At 40.9% G+C, this 26,761-nt stretch overlaps 1 protein-coding gene across 3 annotated transcripts in view; it reads right to left on the reverse strand.

Annotated features, from left to right (window-relative positions):
* The window catches only part of cd2ap (CD2-associated protein), a 260,040-nt gene that overhangs the window by 188,279 nt on the left and 45,000 nt on the right, over positions 1-26,761 (reverse strand). For 2 of the 3 annotated variants that reach the window (XM_033619722.2, XM_078174115.1), the window contains exon 2: positions 4,124-4,281. The exons of the other annotated variant lie outside the window; for it this stretch is intronic. In XM_033619722.2, coding sequence (XP_033475613.1) covers positions 4,124-4,281 — 158 coding nt within the window. The remainder of the gene's footprint in view (positions 1-4,123; positions 4,282-26,761) is intronic. 3 annotated transcript variants of the gene reach the window in all.

Consider the following 26,761-nt stretch of genomic DNA (forward strand, 5'->3'; position numbering starts at 1 on the left):
GCTGCACTCTGAGTCTGGTGTCCATGACACATGCTGCTCTGAGTCACGCATCTGTCTGCTTGTGCTGTAGTGCGTGCCGAGGGTTTTAATTTTTAGTGTTAAATCAAAAGTTAAACACTACTTATCAGCAATCAGAAGTGTTTTTTCATTTGTGAATATTTTTATCTTAATTCTAGGGTTGTAAGAAACTACCTTTTCGCCATAATTTGTAAGTTATTAACTTTTTTGGGCTATTTCTTTCGCTCATCTGACCAGATGTCTCTCCCTTCTGTTCCAGAGTTCTGACATTAAATAATATCCAGAAAAGTGTTTTTGCAAAACAAAAACACCTTTTTGTTCAAATGACCTTACATCTTTTGGATAAAAAATGTTGACACTTCATTATTGTACCGAATTAGACATGTATGTAAAGTTTTGTGAGAATTCATGAGTTATGGCCAAAAAATTTTTTGTAAGGTCACACCAACTTTCACCTTTGACCTTCAACCACAAAATTCTAATTAGGGGTGCACCGAATATTCGGTAACCGAATATAATCAGCCAAATGTTGCAAAAAAACCCCACACATTCGGTATTCGGTGGAATAAGTGAAAAGCAAGGCTGAATAATAGCGGCATGTTTTGATAACGCAATCAAACAGCGTGCGGTGACGGACGGAGTAAAATGTCGGCAGTGTGGCGATATTTTACTCCGTCCATCACCGCACTGGCATTTGCGACTAAAAATAGTTTTGTTCGGGCAAAATAAATCATTCAGCATGCTGAGAGAAGTCCGGCTCCAGCTGAATAACTTGTTGTCATGACTGCCCTAAAGTACCTGAACAGCCGAGCCATGGCTGCACACAGTATGTGGCGTATCAGAGGACAAACGAGCCGTTCACATTTTTCTCTTTGTGGCAGGTAACGGTCCACAAACCTCACCGCACTTTAGGGACTGTTCTTTACTTACAGTATGAAGGGACTTCAGGGAAGGGAAGTCAATAAGTAATTTGTTCCATTGAAATATCATTGATGTACTATAGAAAAGTGATTTATCTTTTTATAAATGACAAAAGGCACATCTGCCTCACTTTTGCTGTGGTATCCTGATACTACTCAGAACCGTGATACTTTCACTGGTATTGTACCGTGGGTCCAATTTTGGTACCATGACAACACTAATCTGGAGGGGGTTCATCTGCAAATACTAATGAAAAACTAAACAGCGGCATTCGGCCAAGCGTTTAATATTATTCGGCTTCGGCCACAAATTTTCATTTCGGTGCATCCCTAATTGTAATCAATTTATGCTTCACTCCAAGTGGACATTTATGTCAATTTAAAGAAATTACATTAAGGTATTCTTGTGATATGATGTTCACAAGAATGAGACAGATGAAGTCACACTGACCTTGACCTTTGACCTTTGACTACCAAAGACTAATCAGTTCACTATTCAAGTCCAAGTGTACATTTGTGCCAAATTTAAAAAAATTCCCTCAAGCTGTTCTTGAGATATTGCCTTCGAAAGGATGGGATGGCTGGACGGATAGACGGATGGGAGGATGGAGGGACAGACTGACAGACTGACTGACATCATGCCTCCGGCCATAGCTATTGCCAGTGCTTTACTTTAGCTGTAAACTGCAGCGGGTTCACAGTGAATGACCCAGCAAGCAATAGTCGTGATTTAAACGTATTGGCTATATTTAGCTCCGATTTAGTCTAGCTACATGTAACCCAAATCTAGCCGATTTAATTTTGAAATTGATTAAATGTAATTTTCGGCCATTGCAGATGGCGTGCGGTATGATATTCAATCACGTATGGAGAGTCAACAGTAAGTAAATTATGTTTATCTCCATTTTTTGGACATGGTCTCTACATAGCCGTATAATTGATAACGTCTACCCTTTGGCTATGGTTAGACGTCTACCAAATTCAGCCGTGATTTAGCCTAGACATCAGGTCTTCATGTAGACGGCTATTAGGCGTTTTTTATACCAAAAAATGCTTGCTGGGGAGACTGTCTTGACTCAAGCAGGCTAATGTAACCAGCTTTTATTGAGGTTACTTTGACTGAAAGTAATTTTTTTGTGAATGTTGTAACTTGACTTTCACATTGTAGATATTTTACACATTATGCAAAAACAAAAATTTGAATTAATTGACTTAATTCAATACATTGCTCAGCTCTACTTGGAACAGACAAAATTGGTGTTGTCCTAAAAGCATCAAAATTCTTATCAACTAATTTTCATTGTTGATGACAATCACAAAGATTTTTTTTCTAACCATGATGATCCAGCATCAAACTGCACTAACTGATTCTTTCAATCTAGTGTTATCAGTACCATGCAGGCTAAAGGCAGAAAACCCAGGGTCCATTTGCTTATTAGTTGTTATATAAATTCTGATAAAGGCTAGACTAAAACCTAAATTTGCAACGATTAATTGGCAGTGCTCGGAACTGGGCCAGTTTTCACGTGATCAGCCATGACCTGTAACCCGCACCGCATGACTGACATCATGTAACGTCGGCAGCACACACACACACACACACACGCACATGTGCAATTCACGTCTTGGGCGATGTGAGGAAGGGGACCTCAGGCACACACTGGTTTGGGTAGGACAACTATGGAATAAATGATTCCAGCCAGAGAATCGGGTTCCAATGGATACTTTCATTTTCAATGCAGGAGGTTATCAACAAGTGTGTATGTGTGTGGTTCTGAAATAAACAAAAGGAAAAATAGCTTTACACTCGATTACAAATATGGCTTCTCACCTTAATCATTCACGCCAACACATCAAAAGAGAGAAGGAGAAAGTTGTTAATTGTCCGTGTTAAACTTAACTGCGGAGCTCTCACTGCTGCACTGTGCCACTTGAAACTGACGAGGTGTGTGTCCGTGTGCCAAAGATGCGCGTGTCCGCGTGCCGAAGATGCGCATGTCTGCGCGCTTACTGGCGGGCGCGTCCTCAGCGCTAAGGGCTTTCGTACAGGCGACCTTCACCATGATGGCCGTATGGAATTTTTGTCTATTCAAGAAATTGTCCACAAATGCTATACACAAGGAATTATTTTATTTATATACGTTTTTATTTATGTATGCCTGTTCTACTTATTTATTTTAATACTGTACCTAAAGTTATATTTGAGCAAAAAGGAAAATGTTCTTAACTGGTGCCACTGTTGTTGTTTGTTTGTTTGAGATGATTATTGAAAAGCTGGTTGTATCTTGGTTAAAATGTTCTAATAAAGGAAAGATAGAAAATATTGCAATATCTTGTGTGCTGTAAAGTGGTTTGAAAAAAATGAAATCAGAATCGGCCAAAATCGTAATCGGCCGTCCAAACACTCTGCAATTCGGAAATCAGGATCAGCCCAAAAAATTGTAATCGGTGCAAGTCTACTAAAACCTCTCAATTTCTTTAAAAAAAAAATTCAACGCATTGAAGTGATTCAACAAAGACATATCTTGTCAACCAAGCATAGAACAATTCAGATTTGACTTTTAAGTGCAACACACACCGCCACCACACGCTGCGCGTCAAAACGCCTGTCTCCATTATATTCTATGAACAAACCCACTGCGAGAAAAGCCTTTTATGTACGTCTCGGCCGCCGTAGTATCAACTTAAGTTTTTCAGATTTTTAATAAGACCATTTTGACAAGAAACTCACCCGTGAAATCCAAGTTGTTGTTGCCTCAAAGTTTTTCCTCTTCTTCCATTACTAGCAGTTGACAACCGTTGGTAACTAGTGTAGGTACAGCCACCTAACGGGTTGGGGTGGGAAATACACTTTAGTGTCGACGGTGCCGCTGCGCGCCGCTGCCAATGTGCGTTGGGGGGCGGCACTTGACAGTCACAGCGCCGCGCCGGCGGCAGTGTGTATTGCACTTTAGAAATCCATCACATCTGGTGTAGCATGTGAGCAACACTCTGTCTCAGGCTGATAACGCTCACAGCCTCAGTAGGATTATCTCTGATAGAACAACAGCGTTTGAAACCTAAGAGGAAGTGCAAGGTCAGCTCTACAGTGTAAACAGGCTAAGTCTATCATAATTCAAGAGTTACTATAATCAACTAAGTGGCATGATATCAAGTGAACATAAACTAAACTGTCTTCCTCTCACCTTAACAAAGTTGTCGGGGAAGAGGCCCCTTTTCCCGTTGAGGTCTCCCTCCATCCAGCCATCCTCCTCTATATACCGCACATTCTTGATGATGTCACCCAGTCGCAGGGTCAGCTCGTCATCATGGAGTGCGTCGTACTCATACTCCACCACAACTTCTACTCCAGACAGGATAAAGGAGAAAACAGAGGAGAGGAAAAGAAAATGAAGGGGGAAGAATGGAAAGAAAAAGATGAAGCCAGTACAAGAAGCAACAGGAGGTGAGACAGACCACAGAAAAGAGAAACACAACTAGAAAGAAAGGGTAAGACAGTGGGAAGAAGGTCATGAGGATCACAGCGATATGATAAGGACGTTTAGGGACAGAAAGGGTTTGAAGGGAGTGACATGAGAAACAATAAGACATACAACTCAACTACATACCAAAGTGACACCTTAAAAAAACAATAGCAGCAACTTAGCAAATTTCAATTTCATGTTAAAAATTTTTCCACCATCTACTACAGAGTAATAAAACATAATAGTGAGAAACAAGTCTTATAATTCTGGTAGGAAAAACCGTAAAGTGGGGAGCAATTTTATAGATACAATAAGCAAAAATAGATTCTGAACTTCTGGACAAGCATCCACAGCGATTGGCTGAGCTCCTATTAAAATGTCTGGCAAGTATCACAGGAAATAGTAATACTGGGAGCCAAAGTTACTGTCCTGAGTGGGCTACAATGAGTACCGGGCCATCAAATCACAGCATCCGCGGTGAGAGGACACGGAATTGTGTGCGCTTTCACGCACGCGGGTGTAGGTGATCACGGATATTTGATGTGGGAAAGATGTAGCCAGATGTATTACCTGTTTTAGATACGTGGCTGTCTGTCCGTCCGTCCGTCCGTCCATAGCACGAGTCATGTGCGCTACTTCACCACCGACCCAAACAAAAAGCACAAACAGTCCCTCTCCCTGCCTGCAGGGCTGTCCCTCCTTGAGGCAATGAATGAGGAAATAATCGCCCCGGCGTTTAATCGGACTGGCGTTTAATACGCAAAATGGGGTCAAACCCCCGGCGGCTATTAGGTGTCCAGCGGCTATATGCCAATGGGCGACTATTTGGAAATATACGGTATGTGACAATAATCATATGTGTATAATAACAGCAGAAGTGTGACTAATGATAACAGCAGGAAGCATCTGGCAGGACCACGGCGGCTCTTGTTGGCTGAAATCAAGACAATCACATTAACCAGTGCGCAATCATCAGACTTGACAATTATCACGGGAAAACAATATTTGTTATATCAACATAACGTTATCGTCTCGTTATCACGAGATAACAGTGCACAAAAAAAAAATACATGGCCGTTCTCATATTCCGTACTGGACAGCTGTCTATGTAATAATGCGTCGGTCATTCCCAGGTATTGAATCAAATGTGTTTTAAGACATTTTTGCTTAGTTCACCTTATTGTCTATTTGTCTCATCGTGTTTCATGGACACGGCGATGTGAATAGCGCTGTTTCAGCTCATTTCTGCCTATTTTTGACGACATCCGGGTCTGTTTTCCTCTGCTGAATGAAACCATGGCGACACGAAATGCGGGTACCTTACTGGTGTAGCGCTATCACGTGACCGCCGTGCCACCACTCGCGTACCAAATCTCATTACGCTCAGGCAGAACTGATCATTACGCTCAGACGCAACAAGTGCCGAATTACGACCCCGATCACAGGACTCTTGCGGGGTTATGAGCTACGAACTCCTGCTGATTAGCTGAACATGTATCAATCTTTTTTATGAAGTAAAGATTGTGTAGTCCCCAGATGTCGGAGCAGAAATCAGTTTCTGTGAGACCTTTTCTGATTCACCTTACGGCCTACAAGTGAACCTTTGTGCCAAATTTGAATAAGTTCCCCTCAAGTGTTCCTGAGATATAGCATTCACAAGAATGAGACAGACAAGGTCACAGTGACCTTGACCTGTGACCACAAATATCTGCTCAGTTTATCCTTGAAATGTGAAATTATGACTACTTCAAACTGAATGTTTTTATGTTCAAATAAACATAAGAAGTTTGTGCTCTAGAGAAAGGATCAGCACTCAGTGAAAAACCTAAGCCCTATGATAAGCTAATATGGCAAGGCTGAACTATACAAACCAATGATCAGTGATAACTAGCATGTCTTTGGGGTCATCGGGTGGGAACCTCCTTTCACCAGTGTTTTGTCTAGTTGGTCCCACGACACCTCCAGGAGGCTAGACAGTGATCTCTAGCGTCCCAGAGACACTCCCCTAATGCCAGGTCTCACTGCTCCCCTCCCTGCACCAACCCAATAACCTCCTTTACCTTACTTAGGCATGGCTTTCTCAGCCCAAACAGCACTGCCACCTTCAACCAAACCCAGGCTCCGTACATGCGAGCTCTAGGTACAAGCGGGGCTGATACTACCTTTCCTAGCACATTCACCATACTCTATTTCACACGTTACATAGCATAACTACAATATAAGCTAAAGTTAAAGGAGCTACATAAATAGGTGAGTGCGGAGCACAGAGAAGCAGTCAGAGCTACAGGCTACAGCGAGGCTAAAAACAGTGTCAAATGACGTTTTTCGAGACAACTTTTTATGATGGGGCTTCAGGACACTTGTATCACTACGGATGAGCATGTTGGAGATATTGTGTGGCTTCAATTTTGTGTTCTTGGACGTTAGTCTGGGGCGCCGTCAGCCATTAGGTGTGCTAGCCGCTCCCCCTGCCGATCTCCGCAAAGGATGTGAGGACTCTAAAACTTCGCCAGGGCCTCTGTCAGCATATGGGTGAGAAGATTGGGAGATGACATTTGATAAAGTTTTTGGATGTGACATCGTCACGTGACAGCTCGGACGTGAGAAAGAGAAGAAAACATGGCATGCCACGCATCAAGCCAGTTGGTTGCAAAAACAAAAACACAACTTCACAACTTCTGCAAGCAGCAGCAGCAGCAGTTCCAGTGGAGGAGGGAGTAGCGCAACCCAAACCACCGGGAAACAGATGACTCTGGGCAGTCTCCTTCAAAGAAGAGCCGATGCCGTCGCAGGTCCGGTCGGCACCATACAGGAGCGAGCAGGAGCAGAAATGCCTGTTGTCACGAGCCTGTTATTCCGGGAGACAAAGACCTCTCTCTGGTGGAAATGTGATGGAGCCAGCCAATGATGCTGCTATAGTTATCATTATACTTTGTGTATATGCCATTTTCAATGAGGAGTAGCCTGTTCTGATGGACAAAAAAGCTTGGACTTTGAGAGGCAGAACTTTTCAAACTAAAGGTAGGCTCGAAAAATAAACCATTGGACAGTACCCGTCGCGGTCTGAGGATACGCTGTAGAGCACACATTATCGATACTGCCTTGGTTATTTATTGTTACTTTTTTGGAAGTGGACTGTAGCCCACAGACAATTTGTTGTTATTTCATTCCGTTTGGTTGACTGCTGCATTTGCACTTTTTTTTTTTTTTTTTGGCTAATATTTGTTAATAAAAGGTGTTAATGTTGTACATGTTTTGTTGTTATTTTTCAGTATTCTTAGGCCTATGTAATGTTTGCTATTCTGTTTCTGAACAGTATAGGCACAAGCCGACATTTTGGCGACTCCCTCTGAGCCCTTCAAAGTGATTTTTAATTACAGTAATATCATATACCCTGGGAAAATGTGGGAAAGGTTTAACAGTAACAAAATGTGGATACCGCCCAACTCTAATTCACTACACAACGGTAGCACAACTACATACACAACTGTAGCCTAATCTCTTCCTGTCTTCTGTGAGACGTGAAATTTGAGATGTGAAATTACGACAACTTAAAACTGAATGGTTTTATAAATACACCATTTGTTCACTACACAACTGGAGCATAATCTAATGGCACAGTTTGCAGCCTGGCTGAGAGCACTTAATTTTTCTTGATTTTTTTGGAAAAAAAGCTCTAAGGCTCTGTTGTATGGAAACTCGTTCAGAGGTGGCCCATCGATGCTGAGTAGCATGCATGCAGCCAGATGGTCCCCCTGCAGCCTGTTCCTCAGGTCTGTCTTCACCTACGCATAAAAACAATTAAAAGTGTTTTGAATACTGTTGATCCTGAATGTGCTCTTACACAGACCAGGTTGTCGGGAGAGGGGACGTGGAAAACAGGTAGCAGGTGTCGCAAATTAATAAATGACTGCTTGCCCGTTCCAGGAGTACGTCCCAAGTCTCTTATTTTATACTGCTAACTCCTAACTCCTTATTTGAACCGGAAGTCATTCGAGCTCCACCATCTTTAAGGCCATCTCATGTCTCTTATTCCTGCCAGTAAGGAGTTAGCGTTAGGCGTTAGGAGGGATCTGTTAGGTGCAATGAGTAAGGTAACACGAGAGGTTCCTAACAGGAAGTCTTTTTCAGCTTGAGGCCATGACGTATAAATACCCGCCCCCTACGTCTGGCTCATTTGAACAAGATGGCGGAGAAACAGCACATGTGTACCCGTTACATGCATTCTTTACAATGAAACGCTGTAATTCACATGCCTACGTGACTACAAAGAGTAACGTTAATGATATTTCGTGCAAGACTGTCATGTTGCAATTAAGTTTATTTCATTCACAACCCGTTGCGGTGTTCAGCGGACTGTCGATGATGTGTGGCTGTTAAATGTGCAGCTGCTCGAGTGATATAACACTACGCACACACACATACACAAACACATTTGCCCATTATTAATTGTCCTGCATGTCATGTGAGTGGAATAATGTTTAATAGGCTGTAGGTAACATTAGTTATTAATATTAATATTAATGATTATTATTACTTTCATTAATGTTGTTGTAAGCTACTGTCATTACCGTCTGTCCTGCATCTCTGTCTCTCTCTCTCTCTCTGTCTCTCTGTCTCTGTCTCTGTCTCTCTCTCTCTCTCTCTCTCTCTGTCTCTCTTTCTGTCTCATTGTGTCATACGGATTACTGTTAATTTATTATGTTGATCTGTTCTGTGCAACATCTAGGCCTATTGCACGTCTGTCTGTCCTGGACGAGGGATCCCTCCTCAGTTGCTCTTCCTGAGGTTTCTACCGTTTTTTCCCCCGTTAAAGGGGTTTTTGTGGAGTTTTTCCTTATCCGCTGTGAGGGTCCTAAGGACAGAGGGATGTCGTATGCTGTAAAGCCCTGTGAGGCAAATTGTGATTTGTGACGCTTCAGAGTAAGGCCGTCTCATGTCTCCTATCAGCAATCCTTGCTCCTCACTCCTAACTCCTGACTCCTTAAATGTTTTCCTAAGTGGGGGGGACTAAACACTGAGGTAAGGTGGCAAGGTTAGGTGGTGAGCAGTAATTTTAAGGGACTTGGGACGTACCCCAGCTGTGTGTGCATGCCGGTCAAACACACATACACACATACACGTATATATATATATATATATATATATATATATATATATATATATGTGTGTGTGTGTGTATACACACACACACACACACACACACACACACACACACACACACACACATATATATATATATATATATATATATATACATATATATATATATATATATATATATATATATACATATATATATATACATATATATATATATACATACATACATATATATATATATATATATATATATATATATATATCTGAATCTGAGCAGGCTTTAAAGCTGACCAGCTGCACTATACTTTTTATTTTAATTGAGTAAAACTGTTAAAGCAGAAATGTATATTTATATTTTTCATTCAAAAAATGTGTTAAAAAACAGCAGGATTTTATTTTTTACTTTTATATTTCTATTTTCATTCAAACAATGTGAAAAAGAGTTAACTGCTGTGGTGGTATGTTTTAATAAGGTTACCAATAAGTAAAAGATATTTAATAGTTGTCTATTTTTTTCATTACTGTACCGAAAAAAAAAAAGAACCGTGACTTGTGTACCGAGGTACGTACCTCGGTATATATATATATATATATATATATATATATATATATATATATATATATATATATATATGTGTGTGTGTGTGTGTGTATATATATATATATATGTGTATATATATATGTATGTATATATATATATATATATATATATATATATATATATATATATATATATACATACATATATATATACATACATATATATACATACATATATATATACATATATATATACATATATATATATATATATATATATACATATATATATATATATATATATATATATATATATATATATATATATATATATAGGTACTATTATATTTGTCATAATCACACATTCCCATCTTATTGGGTTTTTTTTTTCTGTTTCCTGGCTTGTTTGTCAAAGAGATGAAAATATATCCCGTGGGGAGGACTCAAAGAAACATCCACAACAACATTTCTACATACATGCAAACAGGTATTTAAGTAGGGGAGGGCGATATATCCATTATCCAATGTATTATAGCTTGTCCCACAGGGGATGTATAAAATGACTATATTGCAAACACTGAGTACAAAGTGTCACATGATTATCTTATGTCACCAGCTTGAGACTCACTTCAGCATTTCAGTTCTATTGCTGTCTCCCTCAAACAGACACATACGATACGTCACACCCACCCCTCCGCCCATCCAGATCATTTCAGGTGTGTTTTTTTTTTGTATCTGCTTGGCTCATGACCGTTACCATGCAGTCACATTTTCAACCATGAACCAGGGACAAATACTATTTTTATATGATCTTGTGAGCTTTTAGTTTGTTTCCAGCTAACAGTGCATAAATCCTCGTATTAAACTGTGTCACGGTAACAGTTGAACTTTTTGCTAACTGCTCAGCATCTGACTGGTGCCCCAAAGTTTCCAGTTCACAGCAAAAACATTAACACTTCCTGCCCACAACGAGCAGAGTGCATCAGAATAAAAGCACAAGTGGTTCTGTACTTTATTTAACTTAATTATACCAGTATTCCATTAACCTTTATTATAACAGTACTTAATTTAACTTTATTATATTAGTACATTTAACATTACATGCCACTCTAGTTCATTTAGTAATTTTGTATGTTAGTAGTCTACAGTACTTTAGAGTGTATTGTGAATGTGATACAACTTAAAAATATCATTTTTAAGCCATATTCCCCAGCCCTATATTTACGTGTCCAAATATGCAATGTGTGTAATTTCCTGACTGGCTAAAATACATTAGTGATCACAAAGACAAGGATAGTGCATGAAAGAGGCGAGGGAGTGTGACAGGCTGCCTGAGGGCTTCCAGTGCAGCAGGTTGAGCAGCCTCTAAAAATAAGCGGGCTGCAGAGGACGAACTGGTAGTGAGGTCTTTTACTACATATTATGTCCTTTAACACGACTCATGAGCTTGAAACTCAACTGGCATGGCTGACTTCCAGCCAAAACAAAAACATCAAGAGTAAACTCCCTCTCTAACATACACATGTATTCAATACACATACACCTGAGCAAAGCCATTCAGCACTAAACCACACTGGTCAAGCAACACAAGCATACTGTAACTGCTGTTAATCTTGGCTTAGTTACAATGGTTGGTGTGTGTGTGTGTGTGTGTGTGTGTGTGTGTGTGTGTGTCTCTACTCTGACATCACCAACCTTGGCCCCAACACTACAGCTGCCTGGGCCAACCTCCAAGGAGAAACTGGCCCTGGCCAATGATCTCAGATCCTCTTTCCCCTCCACATCAAACACTTACTCTTTAAGACATTGAAAAGAGGATAAGAGCAGTGGTTTAACAGGCAGGAGAAAGTGAAGAGCCTGCTTAGCCATCCTGTTGCTCTGTCTCACTGCTCACTAGGGCTGGGTTAAAATAATCGATTCATCCAATTCAAACTGATCTTCATTTGAATGACCCGATATCAATTTGTGACCAATCTTTTAACATACATTTTTTCCCATAGATGTGTGAAGCTTTACCCCGTTAATGTCGCCGGTAGTAAGCAGGCCATGCCACTTAATTATTAACGGCCGCAGTATTGAGAAGCTCCGACATCACAAGCTCTTTCATCTGTAACTGTAAGCTTACATTTTTAGGTTTCGGTGTGATTATTATCATGCTGCCACAGCCTGCTGTCTGTGTGTCGGGGTTGCCGTGCCACGTTTACTCACACACACAGACACACAAACACAGAGTAAAGATAAAGATAACTTAAGCTGAGGACAACGTCGCTGTTATTGAGAGTGCAATTAAACCTCCATGAGGAAAAAGTCAATACTTTATCAATAAACCTGTTTAGCAACATGGAAATATGTAGAAAAGTGATATTTCTGACTGCTCTGTCCGCAGTCTCTCATCCACTGCCACTAATATTACACTAGAGACAAGCACAGAGCGCTTTCCAGCTAATAGCAAATTGTTACTAACAAGCTGAAACAACAACTGTTTATGTCAAACAGTTTTGTTCAGTTTGCCTCGCATTTTAACACTTACTGGTGGTAATGTCACCTGCAGGCAGTGAATCTCCTCAGCAGAAGAGGGAGGAGCAGAGAGGACAAGAGGACAGATACTGACTAATGTCTGTGTTCTTGATTCTTCTTAAATTTCATTCAGTATTGTTGGGATTCACAGGACCACAGATGATTTGCCATTTGTTAAAATCTAAACTGGACATGTGAAGGCTTTTCTTCTCTGCATGCTCTTTGTCTTCAAACAAAGAGAGCTATTTGACACCCATCTCCAGGATGTTTCACCCCACACCTCAGTGAGATACAAATCTCAAAACTGTGATATCAGGAATGTGATTTATCATATTGATATTTCAAATTTGTTTAAAGTGAGATATTAAGTTTATATGGTGACTTTGCTGTTTTAATGTTACTATTGCTGCTCTAGAAACATTTAGCTATAAAATATTCAGTTTAATTCCTGTTGTGAATTTATTCTTTTTTAAAAAGTAATTCCTTGTTAAATTTACAGTATTATTTCTCTGAGATTCTCTTTCACATACTAGCAAAAATTGGTTTTGTAACTGAAATATCCCCAATGGAATTAGAAATCAAATCAAATTGGGATCTTGTGAATCGAAATCATATCAATTCAGGAAGTCAGTGGCGACACCCAGCCCTGTTGCTCACTGACAAAAACATAGGGTAATCTGCAGTGAGGGCCAAGAGGGTCAAACTAAATATTAGCCAAAGGAAGGGGCAGGGTTCAACGCTAAGGTTTTTTTTCACTTGCCCGGTCGGGCAAGTTGGTCAGAGATCTAACTTGCCCGAAGTCAGTTTTTACTTGCCCTATAAAAATTGTTTAATTTAAGCGGCTATCAATTAACAAAGACTGCAGTTATTTTTATGTTATGTAATCTTTATTCACACTGTATTTATTCCTACACAAATATGACAGTGTCAGGGCTTAAAGTGAAAAATTTGTCAATCATTCTCCGGCTATAATTTTGCGCCCTACTTGAGCCATGCCCACCTCTATTTATTTTTCACCCCTCTCTCCAGTTCTGCTGTATTAACACTGGGTTTAATATATTTTGCTTCCATCTCTCTGCCCTGCTCTACTCTACTTCAACGCTACTTAGCTCTCTCTCTACTCTACCAGTAGACTACCACATCCACCTGTTGCACAAAACGCACACAGCAGTGTTTCCCCTAGGATGGAGTTGTAGCAGAGGAGGTGACGCACACGCATGAAAAATAATTTTCAAATGCATGAAACTTTTTGGTATGCTTGCAAAGCACAGCCTGCTGGGATGTTTCTATGTAACTACTGGCACCAGAAGGGCTCTTTAGGACTAACTACATACAGTACATGTGTGCACAGTAATGAGCAGGTGAAATGTCTGTCTAGCTTACATATGAGGTGTCTCAAGATTTAGGAACATACAATTGTATTGAATATCATAAAAGTAAAAAGGCTGCTGCTGTTTTGTGCTATGACCTATTTAAGTGCTGGAAGTTGTTATTTACATGACAACGCCTGAACGCAACACAAGCTCAGCATGAGTGCCGTGCTACGCTGCTGGCACAGCAGCGTGTTTGTCTGTGCATAACAGCAGTCTGTGGATGGTTATTTAGGCTACACACTGTCCATACCAATAACTTTTCTTTTTTCTTTCCTTTCTCTATATACTTTATTAATCCCCGAGGGGAAATTCAATTTTTTCACTCTGTTTGTCAATTACACACAGGTCCGAACACACACATGCACAAACAGGACCTATACATGCACTAAGTGGAGAGATGTCAGAGTGGGCTGCCCATGACAGGCGCTCAGAGCGGTTGGGGGGGTTCAGTGCCTTGCTCAGGTGCACCTCGGCAGTGCCCAGGAGGTGAACTGGCACCTCTCCAGCTACCAGTCCACACTCCATATTTTGGTCCGGATGGGGACTTGAACAGGCGACCCTCCGGTTCCCAACCCAAGTCCCTATGGACTGAGCTACTGCCGCCCCCTTTGTCAGCTGACAAACTGCACCGGGTTCGGGGTCAGGTTTGGTCAGGAAAATGTGGCCCGAGCTGCTCTAGCGTGCTCACCTGTGTGTGTGGCGGAACTCCACCGTGCGCGATACAGAGAGCAGAGGAGAATTGTTAACGCGTGACCATGTAGAGACAGAAATGACACAATGGCATAACACCATAAATAGTATATTGTTATGTTATTATATGAAGCGTCCGTCGCGCAAAATAATATCAATGGGGGCAGTGGGCAGGACATTGTTACGTGTGCCTGTGACTTCAGGCAGAGAGACCGCTGCATCAGAGCACGTTTTAAAATACATTTATTTTATCAATTAGTTATTAACTTTTACTATTTTTAGCAACTTGCCCGATCGGGCAAGTGAGTTGTTAGTTCACATGGCCGACGTTGAGTTTTACTTGCCCCGGGCAATCGGGCAATCCTTATTGTTGAGCCCTGAAGGGGTCATTATTTTTTACACTATGTCGATGAAATCAAGCTTTATAGAGCAGATTCTGATAACTACAATGACATTTCAAGCAACTGCCATTAAGCTGAAGGAGCTGATACCCATCACCAAGCGGTTTCCGCTGTGCAACAAGGTCCTACATAATTTCACATTCACATCCAGTATTTCTGATGGAACCAGACAGTTGCTGTGGGGGCAATGTTCCCATGAGAGGAGAGTTCATCCAGTCGGCGACAGACAACACATAGGCTACTGTACTCTTGTGGCTACTGTGGTGGCAAAGATTTTGCCATGGCAGCCAGCCAAACCCAGATGTTACCAGCAGAGGTGTGGGACTCAAGACACATGACTCAAGTCTGGCTCAAGTTGCAAAATCGAGGACATGAGACTATATGATTTGTCGCAACAGTGGAGGACACGCCGTGCCCACGGCGATATTCGTGCCCACACAACTCAACAACTAATTTTCAACAGCTCATTAAGCGTTTAAAGTGCTCTGCAACCAGTGTCAACGTTATGCACACACAGTCACAACTGAGAGAGCTGATATATGCCCTGCTAGCTTCTCAGGCTCTCCTCTTATTTGTGCGAGGTTTTGATACTGCCACAGTGTGTAATAACTGTTCCTGGCTTTTGTCTCAACATAAGTTCACTATCTGTGAGTGAGTGTATGCTAGGGTTGGGTGATATGTTGAAAATTTCCAACCCGCCACCGTCAGCCCATCAACCAGCGGTTGCCGATATATTCGGCAGTTGTGTGTGTGGCGGAGGACAAAAAAGAGGGGGGATGTTGCATTCATGTGATGTCGGAAAGAATCGAAAAATGACTTTCAGAATGGGATAATTCACATGAACCCACCTCATGTCAGAAAAACAACTCGGCAACTCGGATCTCCCGACACCACATGAATGCAGCAAAAAATTGCAGTGTGCTTTGCGAGCCCACTCACGTCCAACATGGCACGGAAATATCTCTGCATACCGGCAACAAGCACACCATCAGAGAGGGTGTTTAGCATGGCTGGTAACATTGTTAACCATATGCGCACTTTGCTTAAGCCAGATAAGGTTAACATGCTCGTTTCCTCTCCAAAAACATGTAAAACACTGTGTTTTTGAGTTAAAGACAGCGCAAAGGGACTTTATTATTTTATGTGATTTTTGCACTTTATTTTTCCATTGTTCTTCGTTTAGCCTATATTTATTATTATTTGTATTTATTTATTCAAGCAATAAGCCTACGAGAGGCTTTTAGAACAGCTATAACACCTTAAGTTTTTTTGCCACGTCCGCAACGGCATTATTATAAAGACAGCGCAAAGGGAGTGGACATCATTATTTTATGTGATTGTGTGATTTTTGCACTTTATTTTTCCAATGTCCTTCGTTTATATTTACTTATTTGTTATCATAGGCTACTGTTACTGTGCAACTTTTGTGGACCAACCAACTGTTTATTCTGTATGAATAAATTTACCTGCGCCTTATCCTCTGACTGTGGTCTTTAATGTCAAAATTATTGAATTGAAATTTTACTGAAACATACAACCTAGAAGCTATACTCTTATTCATTAAAAAACATAAATCACCTTGAGATCTTTGCTGAGTAATAAGCTGTAAAGACGGGCTGAAGACGACTGTCCGACACCATTTTAAAAAGAGTCTGACGGCTGCAGAAGGACGCATTTGCTCACAGCCTCTAAATCAGCAAACAGGTGGGAGATAAGGATAACATACCTGTCCTACTATAACGATCGGGGTGCACAACACATCTTTTTTTATGTAGTTCTCAAATATGGTTTATGAATTAACGTTATGGTCGGGTTCCACCGGCTGCAAACGTAAGCGTCACGTCAAGCTTCTTGTTTACCGTTTGCTGAGCCATGATAGTTAAAGCATTTTCCACCTAAGTTATTACATATATTTGAGTTATCTACAAGTTTACTGTACTGTTTGTCACCTACTCACTTTCAAATGTCCGCCACGGACATTTACACAATGTCACGGATAAACATGGGTAAATGCATGAAAAAAAATCACCACATATCACCTCTGATAGCCTAATGGTTTATTCATTAAAAAACACATTGTGCTTGTTTAGCACACTATTTCATGTAGTTTTTATCTGCTGGAGGGTCGCGTAGGGGAGCGTAGCGAGACAAAAATAGAAGAGCATCCTAAAATAGAGAGTTGTTGCGCCACTCCCGTTGCCGGTGGAGCCGCTGTAATTGATTAACGGGGCGAGCTGCTACGGGACTCGCGCTGCAGACGTGTCGCGCCGCTGACGTGCCCGGTGGAGCCCGGCCGTAACTTTCAGCTCCGCCATCACTGACGTGTTTTGTGAAAGACTCGTTGAAAATCAGTGTGAAGCTGCCAGTTCCAATATGCACACACTTTGAATTGTGCTCTACATAGTAGGCCTAATTATGGACTATATGTACCGAGTTTAATTCTGTGGAGACAGACCATTAATTTAGCAAAATAAAATGACAAAAATCGCCCAAAAAAATCGTCAAAAATGAAACCAACCGTGATGGACTCAGCCGATGGGCGATTGGCAATTGGCTATTCGTCCAATCGCCCAAGCCTAGTGTATGCACGCTTGCTGTGCGCATCCGCACGCCATGAGATTTCCACAGTGACTTTTTTCCTTGGCCTCCCATTCCTTCTCTGCTTGCCTTTGAGGATTTTAACAGTGCATTTTTATCTTACCTGCTCTCTCATAGCAGCAGGTAAGTTATGTGAGTGGAGTCTTTCACCCTGACCAGAGGGCTTGGAGCAGGAGAGAAAGAATTTAAATCCTTTACTCTAGTAAAACTGACCAATACCACCCCGTAAAAATACTCGGTTACAAGTCAAATTCTTGCATTTAAAATGTTACTTAAGTAAAAGTTCTCTAAAAGTTTTTCCTGTGACTGTTGTAGTCTACTACTATATGTGATCTTATCAGATGATTCTGACTCATGCATTAATGTAAAAGCAACAACAACAACAACAACAAAAAAAAAAATCCTTAAAAAATCCCTAAAAACTTAAGATTTAAATGATTGTCAAAATAGTGGCAAATTTATTTTCTGTCAATTCATTAACTGACTCATAGTTACGGCTGTACTTGTACATTTTCATATGTTTTAAGTGCAATGTCTTAATTTGAAAAGTAACTACACTGCTCAAAAATACTTAATGGTCACAATATAACACCAAGTCAGTTAAACTTCAGAGATATCAATCTGTCCATTTAGGAAGCACAAGTGATTGTGAGTCCGTTTCACCTGCTTTGGTACACATGAAACTGACAACAGGTGCAATGGAGAGGCAAAAGCCACCCATTGCACCCATTGCAGTGGTAGGGCTGGGCAATAATACGATAATAAGATATCCCGTGGTATCTAAAAATAGCAACGGTATCAGTTTCATTCCTGTCATTAAAAAAAAATCTGCCACGCCTATAGGCCTATAGGGGCCTGATATAATATTAATTATACAACAGTTAGTTCCAGCCCTGCAATCTGATTGGTCGAGAGACAGTAAAACCGTGACGATATTGGAGTACAACATCACGGTTATTTCACCGTGTATGTATCACTCCGCCTCACAGCTGATTGCAATCAACAATCAAATCAAAACTGACGGTTAGTGTCGGTTAGTGTCAGTTAGGTCAGTAGTTGTGTTGTAAGCTAATTAATTCATCCACTGTCAAACAGCCAAAAATATGGATTTATTTCCCAAAATAAGTTTTGAATTGAACTATGAATGGTCATCAGAGGAAGATGAGGGAGAGGAGAAGCTGAATCCATCTGAGCACACATCCAGGTTTGTCAGTGTTTCATCAGTGGAGCTCAGTGACTTGGAGAAAAGCAACATACTGTCAGATCAGAAGGCAGAGTCGGCTGTGCCTGTGAAGCGACAGTCCATCATGCAGTCACCAGAGACTTATTTCACTGGCTGCACAATTAATGGAAATGTCCAGATAAATGTGTATAAAGAGTAAGTGCCTGGTGCACCATGTCTGCATTACATAGCAACGGTGACAGCGGAGTCTTGAGGGAACTATTTTTGCTGGCGGAAGACAAATAAAATGCTTAAATTATCTATTTTGTCCTCATTTTCCAACATTTGCTAATCAGCCTTGCTTATTTAACTGTTGAACTGTTGTATAAAAGCAATATCACACTCGAGCTCGTGATGTTATACTCGTATATCGTCACGGCTGTGATTGTCTTGACCGAATCACAGCCGTGACGATATACAAGTATAACATCACTCCCTCTCGTGTAATATTGCTTAAATATAATTTATTTAATGCCTAAATAATGAGTGTTTGTCCAGCATCTATGTATGTGTGGTTGAGTTTTCAATTTAATACTATTACAATTTAAAACTAATAGTAGGCTACAATGTTTCTCTTACAACTGCCCTTAACTGTTGTCAGGAGATGACATTTGATAAAGTTTTTGGATGTGACATCGTCACATGACAGCTCAGATGTGAGAAAGAGAAGAAAAGATGGCAAGCCGCGCATCAAGCCAGTTGGTTGCAAAAAAAAAACACAACTTCACAACTACTGCAAGCAGCAGCAGCAGGTCCAGTGGCCATCAGAGTGAAGGAGGGAGAAGCGCAACCCGAACCACTGGAAGTGGACTGTAGCCCACAGACAATTTGTTGTTATTTCATTCTGTTTGGTTGACTGCTGTATTTGCACTTTTTAACAAATATTTGTTTATAAAAGTTGTTAATGTTAAACATGTTTTGTTGTTATTTTTCACTATTCTTAGGCCTATGTAATGTTTGCCATTCTGTTTCTGAACGGTATAGGCGCAAGCCGACATTTTGGCAACTCCCTCTGAGCCCTTCAATGTGATTTTTAATTAGTCACAGTAATATCGTATACCCCGGGAAAATGTGGGGAAGGTTTAACAGTAACAAAATTTGGATACCGCCCAACTCTAAAAGGTGGTGTTAAAAGCCACTGATAAACTTAAGCAGTGCCACTCCCAAGGCACCCAGTAATAAGACCCCTCTTTGAGCCAGCACCTTATTTTCCTGCATGACACAGCAGTACTAGGCTGGCAGCCAGCATTTCATTTGCGCTCACCATAGTTTGATTGACCTGTACGCCAATCCGCTTGTTGTGCTAACTTCACCATTTTTTGTCAACTGTGTATGGCTAAAAGTATACAGGCGAAACTCACACCTGTGAAATTAGGTTTCACAGTATGTGCATCAATCTACATACCATGTTTTTTGTGTAAAGCTGCATGCATCGAAGTAAGATCGACAGCACCCTATCATTCCACACCCACATCAACAACACCATCCAGTCCGCCTACTTCCACCTCCGCAACATCAACTGCCTCTGCACTTCACTCACTCCCAACAGGGCCGTAATCCTGGTTCACTATCTGGTCACTTCCCGCCTGGATTACTGCAATTCCCTTCTCTTTGGTCTCCCCCACAAACTCCTCCATAAACTTCAACTGGTCCAAAACGCTGCTGCCCGTATCATCACCAGAACACCATCCTTCAGTCACATCACCCCTGTTCTACATCAACTCCACTGGCTTCCCATCAAACACCGTATTAACAATAAAATCCTCCTCCATACATTTTTTTTTTTTTTTTATTGTGAAGTTGAACAAGACAAGTGACAACGTATAGTAGACAGAATCACAAACAAGCAAATGACAATAAAACGAAGAAACAAGAAATAAGAAACGAAACAAACAACAACAAAGAAAGAAAGAAAGAAAGAGAGAAAAAAGAAAAGAAAAAAAAAGGAAACAACAGCAACACAAGTGTTTGAGTGTGTGTTTTGTGTTGTGTTGAGGAGTCATGTGCAGTAGTGGTAATAGTAATCATATTCATACAAAATTAATAATAGGCCTATAATAATAGTACTAGCAACAACAATAACAATGATGAAATAATACTAATAATAATAGTAATAATAGTTATGAAAGTGATACCTATAGTAATAACTATACTGATAGAATTGATAAAAATAATTCCACATTTATATAAGCCATCACAAAGCCGATAACAATAATAATAAAAATATGGGGTAGAAGGAGGGAGGAAGAGGGAAAAGAGTAGGGCTATAGGAAGTTGAATGTATTAAATTAAGTTAGATAGGTTTTATAAATTTAAGTTTGCGGGGTGTCGCAGGACCCAGCAACCCTGCGGGCGAGGGGGCGGCCAGCGGCCACCCACCCCGACAGACACTTGTTATTCTCCTCCCCCCCAGATCGCCGGCGGCACAGCCCTTTTGCCCCTCCCTCATACATTTGGTGTGTTTGTGGTGCATTAAAAACAGAGGGCTTGTAGTGCATTAAAAACAGGAGGGATTGGACTTTTCTCTTTTTTTTTTTTTTCTTTTTTCTTCTTTTCCTTTCCTTTTATGGAGAGCAGTGGAAACATAATGTAATATAGTAGGCTATAACAGTATACAGTCAGGTCCATAATTATTTGGACAATGATACAGTTGTCGTCATTTTGGCTCTGTACACCACCACAATGGGTTTTAAATGAAACAATGAATACCTGCTTAAAGTGCAGACTCTCAGCTTTCATTTAAGGCTTTTTTCAAAAATGTAGTATGAACCGTGTAGGAATTTCAACCATTTCTTCACACAGTCCCCCGACTTTAAGGGCTCATAAGTATTTGGACAAACTAACATAATCATCAATTAAACAGTCAGTTTTAATACTTGGTTGCAAATCCTTTACAATCAATGACTGCCTGAAGTGTTGGACCCATAGACATCATCAGATGCTGGGTTTCTTCCCTGGTGATGCTCTGCCAGCCCTTTACTGCAGCCGTCTGCACTTCCTGCTTGTGTTTTGGGTGTTTTGCCCTCAGTTTTGGCTTCAGCAAGAGAAACGCATGCTCAGTTGGATTCAGGTCAGATGACATGACTTGGCCGTTCCAGAACATTCCACTTCTTTGCCTTAAAAATGTCTTTGGTTGCTTTTGCAATATGCTTCAGGTCAATGTCCATCTGCACTGTGAAGCATCGTCCAATGAGTTTTGAAGCATTTAATTGAATCTGAGCAGATAATGGTGCCCCAAACACTTCAGCTTTCATCCTGCTGCTCTTGTAAGCAAGACAAGACTTCACTAGAATAAATACAGAGGGTTTATCACAAGATGCAAACCATTGGTTAGCCTTAAAAATGGAAGGCCAGATTAGAGTTTGTCAAAAACCATCTAAAAAGCCTGTACAGTTGTGGAACAGCATACTATGGACAGATAAAACAAAGATCAACTACCAGAATGATGGGAAGACAAGAGAAGGAAGAAGGGAAGGAACTGCTCATGATCCAAAGCACACCACCTCAGCAGTGAAGCACGGTGGAGGTACTGTTATGTCATGGCCATGTATGGCTGCCAGTGGAACTGGTTCTCTCATATTTATTGATGATGTGACTGCTGAGAAGAGCAGCAGGATGAAAGCTGAAGTGTTTGGGGCACCATTATCTGCCCAGATTCAACCAAATGCTTCAAAACTCATTGGACGATGCTTCACAGTGCAGATGGACATTGACCTGAAGCATATTGCAAAAGCAACCAAAGACATTTTTAAGGCAAAGAAGTGAAATGTTCTGGAACGGCCAAGTCATATCATCTGACCTGAATCCAACTGAGCATGCGTTTCTCTTGCTGAAGCCAAAACTGAGGGCAAAACACCCAAAACACAAGCAGGAAGTGCAGACGGCTACAGTAAAGGGCTGGCAGAGCATCACCAGGGAAGAAACCCAGCATCTGATGATGCCTATGTGTCCAACACTTCAGGCAGTCATTGACTGTAAAGGATTTGCAACCAAGTATTAAAACTGACTGTTTAATTGATGATTATGTTAGTTTGTCCAAATACTTATGAGCCCTTAAAGTCGGGGGACTGTGTGAAGAAATGGTTGAAATTCCTACACGGTTCATACTACATTTTTGAAAAAAGCCTTAAATGAAAGCTGAGAGTCTGCACTTTAAGCAGGTATTCATTGTTTCATTTAAAACCCATTGTGGTGGTGTACAGAGCCAAAATGACGACAACTGTATCATTGTCCAAATAATTATGGACCTGACTGTATATGCTATGTGACTAAGGTTAAAAAAAAAAAGGGGGGGGGGGGGGGGGGGGGGTTAAAATAATAATAATAATAAATAATAGTAATATAACTAATAATAAGAGAAGGGTGGATTTGGACAGGTCGAGAGAATAGTTAGAGAGTAATGAGAAAGTCTGAATAACTGAGAGGGATTCTAGCAGGGAGGAATATGGTTCCTGAAGAAGGACCAATACGTCATCCGCATACAGAATTATTTTATGTTCTGTGGATAGTGATGGAATACCTTTGATGTTTATATTTTGCCGTATGCTGGCTGCAAGTGGTTCTATGAAAATTGTGAAGAGTGATGGAGAGAGTGGACATCCCTGTCGTGTGCCGTTGTGAAAAGTGAATTGTTGTGAGATTAGACCGTTAGTGGTGATAGTGGCTGTCGGTGAAGTATACAGTGCCCTGATCCAGTTTATAAAGAACTCTCCGAACCTCTGCATGGTAGCAAATAGGAACTTCCAGTTAACCCTGTCAAATGCCTTATGTGCATCTAGTGAAAGAATTATGGTTCTCAATTTCTTGTTTTGCGAATATTGCATTAGGTTGAACAGCTTCCGAGTGTTGTGAAATGACTGTCTTCCTTTGATAAAACCAGTTTGATCTGGGTGTATAATAGAGGTGATGACCTTTTCAATTCTATTTGTTAGTGCCTTACTTATGATCTTTATATCTGTGTTAATCAGAGAGAGAGGGCGGTAGCTGGATGGAAGGGTTGGATCTTTGTCAGGTTTTAACAGTAGGGTGATTAAAGCTGTGTTCATGGTGGAAGGTAAAGTGTTAGTTTTGAGTGTTTCGTCTATCATTCTAAAGAAGAGTGGAGAAACTGCAGACCAAAAATGTTTGTAAAACTCAGCAGGGAAGCCACCTGGGCCAGGTGCCTTGTTGTTTGACATCTTATGGAGTGCATTGTAAAATTCTTTTGCGGTTAATAATTGTTCTAGTGCATTAGATTGTTCTGATGTTAATTGGGGTAGATTGATATTGTTCAGAAATTTGTAGATGTCTTCAATATTTGGGTTATGAGGGGATGTATAAAGATCTTGATAATAATTTTTAAATACACTGTTGATGTCTGTGGGGTTGTAGTGTGGCTTCCCTGCTGAGTCCTTAATTACTGTTATGGTTGATTCGTCTTTGTTTTGTTTGACCATCTTTGCCAGGTAGGCCATTGACTTATTGCTGTGTTGTGTTGAGTTCAATCTGAGTCTTTCAATAAGAAATTTGTTGGTTTTTTTTTTTTTTGTTTAAAAGGTTACTTAATTCTGTCTTGTGTTTCAGTAATTCATTATAGATGCTTTCGGATGGATTGGTTGCGTGGGTGTTTTCGAGTTCTTTAATTTTCTTTTCCAAATCATTTTCTAGCTCTGTATCTTTCCGTTTTTTGTATGATGAATGTGAGATTATTTTTCCCCTTAACAGCTTTCTCAGTTTGCCAAAGTAGAGATGCGGAGGTGTTCGGAGAGTCATTCATTTCCATAAACGATGTCCACTCTCTCTTAAAGTAACTGTCAAAATCCTTGTCTTCTAGCAGTGAAGTGTTGAATCTCCATCTAGTGGAAGTGCTGTTGGTTCTTTTAGTGTTTAATGTAAATGAAACCGTTGCGTGGTCACTGACTGTGTTTGGGTGTATTTGTGTGTTGTGTATGATGGGGTGTAGGGAATTACTAGTGAGAAAATAATCAATTCTAGAGTATGTATGATGAACCTTGTAGAAATGGGTGTATTCTTTATCAGTTCCTTTATCCAGTACCTCCTCCATACATTTAAGGCCATCCATAACCTCGCTCATCCATACCTCTCTGCCCTCCTACACATCAATATCCCCACCCGGTCTCTCAGGTCTGCCTCCTCCATCAGCCTGACTGTCCCCCCAGCCTGTCTGTCCACTATGGGGTCCAGACCCCTCAGCCGCTCTGCCCCTCATCTCTGGAACTCCCTCCGCCCTGACATCAGGAACTACTCTATTACTCTATTAATGTTTCCTCTGTCTTTTAATGTTCTGCTGCAAACTCTGCACTGTTTTTCTGTTGTATTATAGATGTGTTTTAATTGTATTACCTGTATTTTTTTTATTGTTGTATGGCGACCTTGAGTGACATGAAAGGCGCCTTATAAATAAAATGTATTATTATTTATTATTATCCCCCGTATTATCCCACCACTTTTTACTCCTCTAGTTTTGGAGCTGCACTGCTCATTAGGAACGCTTTTAGATAATACAAACCATTAGATGAATCATTGCTCCACACTCTCACAGCACAGAGCGTGCTCTGGGCACAGACAGAGCAGCAGAACACCAGGGGCCGGTTGCACCAGCTGGTCTTTACTACACCTGGTCGTAACTCCTAAGACGGTCTTTGTTAAGACCAGTCTTAAGGAATGGACTTACGCCGGTTGCACCAACAGGGCTTACGCCTGGTCTTAGCTACGCTGGTTTTAGCCACGCGCGTCCATGTGAATGCCCCCGGAATGCCCCTGGAATGCCCCTCGCGGCCTGCCTAGAGGAGCGCGGTGACATTAAATGACGCACCGTTGAATCACCCCGTGTGCTTGACAGATGACAATTGACAATTGACAGCCCCTCTCATCTGTGTTGGCAGTTTATTTACAGTTTAAGATTTGAAGAAAACATGAAGGATCAACGAAAAACTTTACCGACACTGAAATTAGAAAATTAATCAAGCTGTACATCGAGCACAGAGACGTATCACAAATAAGAAAAAACAGTCGGTATGGGCAGAGATAACGGGGCACATCAATACGTGTTCACACTCTGGCTGCCTTCATACAGAGGCTGACATGAGGAAGAAGTGGAAAGATTTCCTCAGCAAAGCAAAAAATACATCTTGTCCAAAAAAAAAATCATCCAACTGGCGGGGGTCCTCCCCGAAAACCTCAATTTACAGTGACATCATTGTTGACGTATTTGGGGAGGATTCCCCTGCCTGGTGGGAAGGCTGGTGGTAGTGCTGCATTGCAGCCCAACACAAACTGTAAATCTGGTGACAGCTCTTCAATAAGTTCAAACAGATCTCTCCTACCGAACTGAAACCTCTCAATCAGCTCCTCGTCATTATATAGGCTATGTCCAATTGCTTCTGTCCCTAATTACCCTCTCCCGTCTAAATGCCCACTTGTATACAGACGGTGGATGAGACGTGCCATAATCAAGTTGCGCTCTCTGCACTCTAGAGCGCATGAGAGCAGCTTGATAATGACCTTAAGCCTGCTCTTGACTAGGTCTAAGATTTACGCCCGGTCTTAGTGAGAAGAAGGCTTAAGCCCTGTTGGTGCAACCGGCGTAACTATTAGGTCGGACTTAGAATGCCAAGTTACAACCGACTTAGCTTAAGACCAGGCTTAAGACCAGTTGGTGCAACCGGCCCCAGGTGCAGTAAAAGATAAACTTAACTGCTCATTGTAATAAGTCTAAAAGTTTGCTTTTACTTGCCTGCTCATCTCATCCATCGATCTGAGCTGATTATCCACTCTACATCCACTACTGAGGGGAAAAAAAACTTATGAAGAGTTTAGCCTGTGCTGTGTTCACAGACCTGCAAAAACCTTTACATTTAGAAAGAGGACACAGACTGATACACAAGGAAACACAAGCAAGGTTTAAAAAGAATTT

The sequence above is a fragment of the Epinephelus lanceolatus genome, chromosome 13 (assembly GCF_041903045.1).
Source record: "Epinephelus lanceolatus isolate andai-2023 chromosome 13, ASM4190304v1, whole genome shotgun sequence".
Taxonomy (NCBI): Eukaryota; Metazoa; Chordata; class Actinopteri; order Perciformes; family Serranidae; genus Epinephelus; species Epinephelus lanceolatus.